General features: G+C 37.2%; 2 protein-coding genes across 2 annotated transcripts; one reads left to right on the top strand and one right to left on the bottom strand.

Moving 5' to 3' along the window:
* The first annotated feature begins 321 nt into the window (after positions 1-321).
* Positions 322-3295, top strand: bag2 (BCL2 associated athanogene 2). Its single transcript, XM_015374489.1, has 3 exons — positions 322-625; positions 823-932; positions 2154-3295. Exons 1-3 carry the CDS (start codon positions 504-506, stop codon positions 2546-2548), a joined length of 627 nt encoding a protein of 208 aa, XP_015229975.1. The 5' UTR covers positions 322-503; the 3' UTR covers positions 2549-3295.
* A 149-nt stretch (positions 3296-3444) lies between these two features.
* Positions 3445-10176, bottom strand: rab23 (RAB23, member RAS oncogene family). The gene is made up of 7 exons (XM_015374529.1): positions 9783-10176; positions 7086-7301; positions 6896-6981; positions 5874-6030; positions 5679-5761; positions 5491-5583; positions 3445-5403 (listed from the first exon to the last, which is right to left on the bottom strand). The coding sequence occupies exons 2-7, from the start codon at positions 7238-7240 to the stop codon at positions 5270-5272; spliced, it is 708 nt and encodes a 235-aa protein (XP_015230015.1). The 5' UTR covers positions 7241-7301; positions 9783-10176; the 3' UTR covers positions 3445-5269.
* Positions 10177-10687: the final 511 nt, after the last annotated feature.

The raw sequence follows: 10687 nt of genomic DNA, 5'->3' as shown, positions 1-10687 counted from the left end.
TTGAGTATTTAATTTTTAACACTATGAGTTGGAATTATGGATAATCCAGATAATGTTGCTTTTGGGCCTATTGTTGAATCATGCCATTTTGGCCTATGATTGGGTAAGGGTGGCCATGGCCACCCCTGGTCCCCCATCTAGCTCCGCCCCTGCACACCAATCTTTTACATTGCAAAATTGTTAACAAAGAAAAAATTAAAAAGATAAATTTAAAATGAATAGGCTATAATCAAATAAGTTGGACCCAGTGACCATTCCTCTGGCCGTCCGGGGGTCCCCGGTCCACACATTTAGGATCCTCAGCTCCGGGCTTCTCGGGAAGCTTCCACAGGCGCGTGGAGGAGGAAGTGTCAGTCCATGTTTGGAAATGTTCCCCTGTGGCTCTGCTCCGCTTCAGTGGAAGGAAAAGCGCTCAGCTGGAGAACACGCAGTGCTGGACTCCCATCCCATTACCGCTCCCGACTTTAATAACAGAAACAACAATCCTCATCGTTCCTATCAGCATGGCTCAAGCAAAGATCCAGGCCAAGATGAACGAAGCTGCCTGCAGTAAGTTCAGCAGGACGCTGTCCATGGCTGATCGCTCCGGACGGCTGCTGGAAACTTTGGATCAGCTGGAAATAAGGTAGAGTAACGGGCCTGGACACGTGGGCCACGCTAAACCCACGAGAGTTACCCATATTATTGAAAATTAAAATTTAAGTTGTGTAATATTTAACAAGTGCTGACTGGGAAGCACAAATAGCCCCTCTGCTTGAAGCTGTTTAGGAATAAATGCTCTTTGATGGTGATGATTCACTGTTGTTTTTTTTGTCTTATCAGGGTGGAGGCTTTACGCGAAGCCGCATCTGCCATGGAGCAGGAAAGGGAGAGCATCCTGGAAATGATTCAGTCTTTGCAAAACAGTCAAGAAATGCGTAACATCTGTCCGGGTGAGGCTGCTAATTCTCCTCCAGCTTGCATGAGGTCAAAAAAAGTTCTCCACAGCTTAATGCCACAGAGCAGGAACATCAGAGATGTTTGTATTAAGCTGCTCTTGTTTTTTCTGCAGCATTGTGATCCGATGAGGTTATGCATGTATGGGTGGAGGTGATGATCAGGAAGCTGGACAATAACACAGCAACTAGTCCTCCACCCACAATGACTTTACATGTATATAAGTCCAGATCAACTCAGCACAATAGTACCCTATAGAAAACAATCCACCCATACAGCTGGATCTGATTTCCAATAAAATTAGAATAAAAAAATATATCTTATTATAGAAATGTTAGCATTCTGAAAAGTATCTATATGCAGTATCTACATTTAGTGCTTGAAATAAGTTCATTTTGCTTGAATGACCTCATCGATGAGAAGGCATGGTGACGATCTGCCTCTGGCTCTTAGCTTTAATGCCAGTTTGCTGGTTAATAAAGCATTGAAGCAGCTACTAAGTCCTAATGGGAAATTAAATCAGCATATCTATACAGCTTCTCAGCAGAGGGAGGAATGAAATGCTCTAAAACGTTGCATTAGATGGTAATGTGGCTTTGGGCTAGATAAAACCGACAGCTTACGATGAAAACCTCAAGCTGCAACTTATACAACGAATTTGACTTTAATTAGAGTAGCTTTAGACGGGGAATCAAACAGTGGGAGCCTGTGTAATGAGCACATCAGTGTCAGTGGCTCTTGAAGCATCGACTGCAGCCTGCAATTTGGGAATCAAACTTGGAAATTTTATTTTGTTTTAGTTTATTTCAGTTTTAGTATGCACATATATAGCTCAGTATGTTTGGATGCACTGAGCTCCTTTAACTTTAGGTGTAGCGGGTGTCAATAGCAACCTTCCCTATGTTTGTGTGTGAATCCAACCTAAGTATTCACTGTAACTGTGAAAAATAAACTTTACAGACACCTGGCTTAACTTTTTAAGCCTATTTTAAATATTCTCTATCTTAGCTTTAAATGAAACCTGGATCTATCATCCATTATTACAGATGCAGTAATAGTTCTCACAAAATAGATTTACAAAGTTGTTCTTTGAAACTCCAATGAATTAGATTCAGAAAAAAGTGACAATGAAGTTTGTCTTTCTTTCAACTGATAAGCAAGGCGTCGGTATAGTGGCGGAAGGATGCATCAATATAATTATTTCTTATATTTTGAAGGTGAGAGAGAAGAGTTGACTTTAACCGCCGACCGTCTGATGGGCCGAACGCTGTGTGTGGAGATCTCTATTGGCACAATCAGGAACCCCCAGCAGGAGGAAGCACTGCAGAAGGCAACATCTATAATAGATGAAATAGTGAAAAAGTTACTGAGTGACATGGAAGGTGCTCGGCACCAGCTGCTGGCCCTGCACGCGGCCTGTGTAACTGAAGCGCCGCCTGTCCCCATTGACCAGAAGTTTCAGGCTGTAGTGATCAGCTGCGCTCTGGAGGACCAGAAGAAGATCAAGAGGAGGCTGGAGACTCTGGTGAGGAACACTGAAAACGCTGAGAAGAACATCAAGATCATGGATCACCAAAAACTTGATGATACAAAAGCCAATGGAGGACACTAAGGCTGGTTATAAACACACCTAAAGCCTGTGTTTAATTCCTCTAACCTCATGAAGAATTGCTGTAAACTTTGATGGATTTAATTAGTTTTAGAAGACGTCTACCTGTTGCAGCAAAGCAAGTCTTTTTGGGAAACAGAAAAATACAGTGCCTCCCAAAAGCAGCCATAACACCTGATTTTTTATACTGCAACATCAAACCTCAATGTATTTTATTTGGATTGTATGCAACTGATTGGCATAATCTTATAACGTAGATGTTTTAATTAGAATAAAATGGCTACCATGTCTTTCCTATTGAATTTTTTAAACTGTACAGGTACAAAAATACATTGAAGTTTGTAGTTGGCATAAAACAAAACATTTAAGAGTTCAGGGCAAAAAAAACCCCAAAAAACATAAGGGATGAAAATGCTTTGAACAATAAAATAAAAAAGGGAAATATTGTTTACACTAATTTTATCCATGTTCACAAAGTCAGGAGTTGATTTTAACAAATTGCACTTGATGCAACATTGTGGCACTATTTCTACATTAGACTAGAACTTTTCAATTATAAGTAAACCATTTTTAGTATCCAAATACTGTATAAACATTATGAGAATACTACTCTACAGTTGCTTTATTTTAGCTTAGTTGAGTCATTCAATTAAGTATTTTTGACTGTAATCTTTGAACCTCACCTTAGGTAGTTTGAAGGATAAAGGATGCACTTAACACTACCTCCTTGTGTGACGGCACTAACACACACTGTGCATTTTAAAATGTTTTCAGTTTGTAAAAAAAAAAAAATCAATAAAAATCTGAAGAAAAAAAAAAAGTGGCCTGAATTCGTATTTTAGAAAGTTACTTTGACAGACTTACTAATGGTACAATCACAAAAACACCAGAGGAATAAAACGTCTTTTATTCATCAACTTTCCTTCAAACACTTCCGAACCAAAACATCCGTCTGCCATAAGTCAGACTCCATCACACTGGGACACGTCGCTTTGTTTAAATGCGTGGGATTGGTTTATGAAGGTCAGTGTTGGTGGGAGAAAAAAAAAAAAAAAAGCAGATTACAAGAGATTATTATTCCACCTGAGTAACAACACATATTAATGGTAATTTTTTTATGTAGTGTCTTAAGATTTCATTTAAATGATAAAGTGCACAAGAGTCATTCAGTCATGATGTTACTGATAATGTTATAAATTGAGTAATTATTTACAGGATTATCATCTAGACAATTTTACATAAGCGGCAAGAGGTGGGATTAAAACCTTTGCTATTTCATGTAAACATTGCTGAACATTCACTGGTGTGAAAGAAGAGAGAAATGCTTTCAGTACCATAGGTGTCAACGTGGAACACATTTAAGCACCTTTCCTTAATTTCAGAATTAAATGTAAAATAAAGGTAAACATCAGAGAGCATTTTATAGTAATTAACAAAACATGCATACATTGATAGTATAAGACTTAAAGGACGCTACAGCTGTAGCCACATGTAGAATTGAAATGTTTGTTTTAATCCTGGTTTTAATACCAGACCTTCTCAAAGGACTATATAAGTATGTGTGCTTGATCAAAAACAACAAAAAATGAAAGGCTTGACATAAAAAAGGCATACACATCCAGGCTCTCAGTTCAGTGCCCTTTTGTTTTTCTTTTAAACATCAGGCAGAGCATATAAATACTTTAATATCCTGTCCTAATGGTCGACTTGAGCCACTCTCTGAGAGCAGCGGTTTTACATTCTGTCAGTGACTTACTGCCACAGGCACAGATGTTACTTAGCAGTAGGCTTTTAATCTTGTAGGCTTATGCCTGAACATCTAAAATGTTAGAATTCAGATGATCACATCCTGAACTTTGAATGTCACCCTGAATTCTAGCATTTACAGCCGAATAGAAGTCAAAGGAAATTAGGTTCAATGATTTTAGAATAGTATGGAAACAGGTGCAAAGAAAATAAGGTATCATAATTATAATCTGGGTCAAAGACGAGTAGAATTAATTTATCTTCTAAATAAAAGTCATATATTTTAGTGTACATAAAATGATTATTTGTGTTATTGTTGATTTACAACTGAGGACCAGATTTAAGGTTTAACCCAAGTCACTGAAATGTGATTTTTAACCACTCCGTGAGAGTAAATTTGGCACATCATAATAACTCAACACTGTTGTGCTTCATACAAAAATACTATTCACCTTTGGATCTGTTAGGGATAAATAATAATAGTTTGAACCATATTCTGTTAATTGCTAGAAAAATATGGTACAAAATTAATCTGTGCATCTTTTAACAACACATGGAAACATATTGCACAGCATATGTGTAGAACACAGAGTTGGTTGAAATAAAAATCTACATACTAGAGGAATTGTTTCCAGAATCCAAGTGCAATTTCTGCTGTAAGACATCTGGATTCCTTTCTATATATCAACACACATTTGAGGAGGGGGAAAAAAAAGAACCAACACACAAATGAAAATTAATTTTTGACAAAGATTGCAGCTGTTGCTTTTTTATAAGGCAATTGTAGCTGGGGAGCAACTGTTGTACACAAATTGCCTGGTTTGTCTGCAGATCATTTAATGAGGAATTGAAAATGGTGAGATATTGATAGTCCAAGTCTTTTGTAGACTGGCATCCAGGTAACAGAAGAATGACTAATGCTATCTAAAATATAAATGGAGTTCACTGAAATGAAATGCTAGATTGTTGAAAACGTCTTCAGAGCAAACTGCAGCCTCCAAAGGGATTTTTACTCTTCTTCGTTCTCTGTTTATTGGGTCGTAGAGTGATAACTTCTCTGCCATTGCTGGAGCTCTGGTTGCTTACATTACCACTAATGGTATTGAAGACACCTTTTGAAGAAATAAAAATAGTATTATACTGTACCCAGATCTATGAAATGTAGCATAAATATTCATAAAAAATCAAAACACATTTACCTATTTTATTGCTTGTTGAGTGGACCACATCTGTTTCCTCTGCTGTTTGCTGCTTGAGTTTCTGCAGATACTTATCAGCCAAGTACTTGAAAACTAAAAAAAGATGTATTTTATTATATTTAAAGAGTGATGCACCTCCATTTGTATCAATCATGCGATAAGCATTGTTATTCATTGCTATTACTTACCCTCATTGACATTCAGATCCTCTTTAACAGATGTGCGATAAAATCTTAGTTTAAGCCTTTTAGCCAGAGCTTCCGCCTCCTCACTGAAATTGAAAAACAAAACAAAAGAAGGTTTAAAATCAAATTATTTTTAAGGTCATACATTTAGTGTTCTACATGCTACTGTTGTGCAGTTCAGATAACCTAATGACTTACTTCTTTATTACAGTTTCCTCCAGGAGATCAATTTTATTTTGCACCAGGACAGTGGGAATATTTCCAACCTCAGCCTCCACCTTCTCCCTCCAGCTGTCGATGGCTTGAAATGACTCCCGATCTGTTGTCGAGAAGACTAGCACACAGGCTTGAGCACCTGCATGCAACAACACAATCCCAGTTTAAAAGCTGTTGTATCCCCTACAGACATCTTATCAAAATATTTGAATTGTATTTGCTGTTGCCATTTACTTTGAATGGTTCAAAGCAGTGAGGCAACTGGACCTTAGATACAGTCAGAATAATTTAGAAATCAGACAATTGCTTGACAGAAAATCAACAGAAGCATAAGAGTTACAATGCATTGCAGAAGTATTAATTCTCCATAACAACCACAACCTTTATTATGTATGTTTAGTAAAAACTGATATAAAGACAGTCGAAGTGGAAAGAAAAGAAAAAGACATGCATCCAGGAACAGAAATATGCAGACTGCATAGGTAATCACCACCCTTCACACAGGCAAATCCAACTCAACCAACTGCATTCAGAAATCATGTGTAATAAAACTCTATGAATTAAGATGTCTTGTGAATGTTTTACAACGACACATGAAACAGCCGTTATCTGATTTTTCCACTCGGGGACCTAGTTTTAAAAATTATGATTTATACAATACCAAAATACCCCATCTGTTTGGATGCACAGTTTTAACAACAAACATTTGCGGTTACAGCTATTCTCATCTCTGTGTGGATGTACCATTGTAGACTCATTTACAGCCAAAGGTGGGAAAAGATAAAAGTAAAACTTTCTAGTACATATAGAGACATCTTTAGATACGTATTTGGTAAAAGATGTTTAACAATTACTGTCCTCCCAATTTACATTTATGAGCTACTGATCTATGAAAAGAAAACAAATATTACAGTTCAAAGTTGATAAATGACAAAAAAGGAATATATTCAAGAGACAACATGCCTCTTATAGCCTCTTGGTATATTCTATCAGTATGATCTTACCTCTGTAGTAAGCCTTGGTAATGGCATCAAACTCTTCCTGCCCAGCAGTGTCCCAGAGCATTAAAAGGACCTCTTCATCATTTACACTATAGAGGAATGCAAGAGAGTAGGAACATTGTTTACTTTTGTTTTTCAGACTAATGATATATGAATGAGTGTTCAGAGCGTAACAACATCTGAGATTACTTACACAATCTGTCTTTCTAGAAAGTCCACCCCAATTGTCTTCTTGTAGTCTTTTGTGAAAATGCCCTTGCAGTAACGCTGGATCATACTGGACTTCCCAACAGCTCCATTCCCGACTACGACCACTTTGATGGCCACTTCCATGTCCTCTTCCAACATGGTGGCTGGTTTTCTTGGTTTCACTCAGGGGTTTTAATGATGCGACGCTAACATACACCAACTGAAAGTAAAGAAAATTTAAAATAATCAAATTTAAATTAATATGTGGACACAGGGGACATGCAGGTCCTAAAAGTACACAAAGGAAGCATAAAGAAGCAAACTATATTTACACAATTCATAACAAAGGGCAATGCAAACAATGTTAGGACAAACATCCACTTTGTCTCTGCCATAAAATAGGGGGGAAATGTTTCAGTACGCTGTATTTTTCCTCATCATTACAATTTGTCACTACAGAACAAAATATTTATAGTCATCTATAGCTACAACTGCAATATTCAAAGTGAGTAAAATGTCGTGCGACAGGTGGCATAGCGGCAGAGCAGGATCCCAACACGCTGACTAAAGTCTTCATCACAGCAGTCCAAGGTCCTGACTTTGGTACCTTTGCCTGATTACCGAGACAAAAATACTTTAGGATCTTCTCTCTACGTGTTTTAGCAACAGGAACACATTTAATAGGGGGATACAAAAAAGAAAAAAAAAAAAATCAAGGTATCTTTTAATATAACTTGAGTAAATAGGAAAAAAAAAACACTTTTTAAATGACTTTAAATGCTCTCCATTTATCAAAGCCAACAGGGATTGCCTCCCAGGCTTTTAGTGACCAACACCTACATCTGATCAGATCAGGAAAGATGTCATTTGTTAGTCAACAAACAGCTTAATGCTGTAAATGCCTACTAAAAGAAGAAAATAAATATTATAAATTCCACAGGGATTATGACTAAAGCAGCCATCAGCCTGTTTATTCTCCCATTAGTAACGAGAAGTGCTGCTTCCACATGGCAACCGCGTCCTCCTCCACTTTATGTATGCAGCGACTGACTGCAATGCTAAAACAACATATTGTTGCAAAGCTGTTCTCTGCGGGCACCGACGGCCTACTCTGACAGCCTCTGACAGAGTTTGATTCTGCAGAGGAAATCATTATTCATCAGCTATAATTAAGCTCCATCATGCATGCCATCACACATATGGCTAAACCAACAAAGAAAATAGTGCTTTTACTGTTTAGTTACTTTATTTTCACAATCCAATGTAGAGGTTCAAAGACTCCTATTTCATTTTAATATAATTTTTAATTTCACACAGGCAAGACAAAGTAATGAAATATGTCTGTCATGTAGCCTGTAGTAAGTATGTTTTGATTAGGAACAATGACAGGTGATATAATTACTAATTATGGTGGCTAAACAACTTGGTCAGATCATCTTTAACACTAAGTGGCTGATTTTTGCTTTGATTTTCACAGATCTCACAGAGTTCACTCAACTTATTAAACTTGAAGCATATGCTGTTAACTATCTACCAAGGTACCACATGACAGAACATTAACACACTATTACTACTGGGACAATAGAGTAGAATAGAATAGGGTAGAATAGAATAAGGTAGAGTAGAATAGAATAGAATAGAATAGGAAATCCCTTTATTGTCCCACAATGGGGAAATTCTTGTGTTAAAGCAGCAAAAAGATTGTAGAAAAAATGCTAACACAAATGTGGACCTTAGAAGAGTATATAAAAATAACATAATAGTGAAGAGTGTACCGTAAAGTGTTTTAACAATATAAATACTATGGATGTGGAGAATAAATAACCAATATACAGCTGTAGACATTTTTACAGTAATGGACATTTGAAAATAACAGCAACATCAGAAATGTTTAAAATGACAGCAGCATGTTATTTAATAACTAAGATAGAAACTAAGCAAAAATCAGCATGAATGTAACAACTTTTTACTTATTATATAAAGTGTTCCAGCTGCTGGGAGGAAGGATCTGTGATAATGCTCACTGATGCACTTAGGGTGCAGCAATCTGTCACTGAAGGAGCTCTACAGTTCTGCAACAGCTTCAAATTAACACACTATTAACTAGATGTTCTGTCTGTCTCTATTTAAAGTGAACTCAAAGTGTGCCACAATATACTAAAGTACCTGATAAATAAGACTTTGCTCACAGGATATTAAAGGTCAAACGGATGAAAAATGGCCCCATGAGAAAGCTGTTTTGCTACCCTTCACACTGCAAAGTGAGTTTGCAAACACAGAAGGTGCGCACTGAAAATAACAGACACTTCATTTGAATAATACATGTGAAAGCCAATACACATGTGTTTTGAACGAGGAAAGAGATCTTCACAGATTCAGTTATTTTACAGGCCTAAAGGCGGCCGAAAGTCATATTTAGACTTTTTTTTTAAATCAACTCAGTGACATATAACTCTGCTCCTTCTCTCAGTTTGCTCACACTAAATGTTTAGGGTAGGTTTTCTAATGATGATGAGAATAAATGTGCGTTTTAATTCCCTGCCACCTATTTCTCCTTTCTGGTCAAGATGTGACCTGTTGCTGGCATGGAGCAACTGCAAGAGCCGAGCAGCTGCTCCTCAAAGCTAGCTGACGCAGCCGCATCAAGTCTGGATGAATGGGAGACAATATAAACTACACAATATGGTAATTCTGTACTTACCTGTAAAATAAAAAAAATAACAATAAAAAACAGTCACCACTTCTTCACCAACATTAGGTCAGCTAACCGGCCAGCCAGCCCACAATGACATATCTACGTCCACGATTTGCTCCGCTCTGCAGCCAGTGGAGACGCCAGGCTAGGATGCTAAGGTTAGCTAGCTCAGGTTAGCCACTTTTCGACGAGAAAGCAACTGGGCGTCAATGGTTACTGTTTCATAAGGGGACAGAATAAGTCATTTTGCCCGTTATAATTACGAATAACAATGTATTTAGTCGCTAAAGTTGGGTCAACTCTTAAAGCATTAACTGGGTGGAAAAACATTCATATCGTTTAGTAAGCTACGTTTGCTCTACCGGAGCTGAGATGCTAGCAGGGGCTCGAGTCGCTAATGCTTGTTGCTAAGCAGCGGAGCCAAAGAGTGCAGAACGCAAGAGAGGAATACGCCTGTTTCCTTTGGATCGTTTCTAGTTCCAAAGTCACGAGTCACGACTGTGAATCGTTCGAAAATTTACCGTTAGTGTCTGGCTGCTTTTAAGATTAAGTAAAATTAAAAATTTAAAAAATAAATTAAGTTTCCAAAGTAATGGCAATTCTCCAGAAAACAACTCATGAATGTTATTATTCCGGAAACAATGGTAGACTATAAAACATGAAATAAAACCGCAACAGCAAAAATAAATAAATAACAAGACAACAATAGAAGGAGTACCCTCTCACAAAGACCTTCAGTTTTGTAGTTACGTATATATTAATAATGCATGACAACGTTTGTATATCAAAATGATTCAACAGTATGATTAAAGTCAGAATTCTGAGAGAAAAGTCAGATTTCTGATGATTAAAGTCAGAATTCTGAGAGAAAAGTCAGATTTCTGATGATTAAAGTCAGAATTCTAAGAAAA

This window comes from Cyprinodon variegatus, unplaced genomic scaffold (assembly GCF_000732505.1).
Source record: "Cyprinodon variegatus isolate N-32 unplaced genomic scaffold, C_variegatus-1.0 Scaffold104, whole genome shotgun sequence".
Classification (NCBI taxonomy): Eukaryota; Metazoa; Chordata; class Actinopteri; order Cyprinodontiformes; family Cyprinodontidae; genus Cyprinodon; species Cyprinodon variegatus.
Note: the sequence above shows the minus strand (reverse complement) of the source record. Positions and strands in the feature narration are given on the sequence as shown.

What these genes read in the sequence shown, in the direction of transcription:
- bag2 (XM_015374489.1), top strand. Translation starts at nt 504, where the DNA reads ATGGCTCAAGCAAAGATCCAGGCCAAGATGAACGAAGCTGCCTGCAGT. An exon ending in TTGGATCAGCTGGAAATAAG is followed by an intron (nt 626 to 822) that starts GTAGAGTAACGG and finishes TTGTCTTATCAG; the next exon opens with GGTGGAGGCTTTACGCGAAG. An exon ending in AATGCGTAACATCTGTCCGG is followed by an intron (nt 933 to 2,153) that starts GTGAGGCTGCTA and finishes TATATTTTGAAG; the next exon opens with GTGAGAGAGAAGAGTTGACT.
- rab23 (XM_015374529.1), bottom strand. Translation starts at nt 7,240, where the DNA reads ATGTTGGAAGAGGACATGGAAGTGGCCATCAAAGTGGTCGTAGTCGGG. An exon ending in TTTCTAGAAAGACAGATTGT is followed by an intron (nt 6,982 to 7,085) that starts GTAAGTAATCTC and finishes ATTCCTCTATAG; the next exon opens with TGTAAATGATGAAGAGGTCC. An exon ending in TACCAAGGCTTACTACAGAG is followed by an intron (nt 6,031 to 6,895) that starts GTAAGATCATAC and finishes TGTTGCATGCAG; the next exon opens with GTGCTCAAGCCTGTGTGCTA.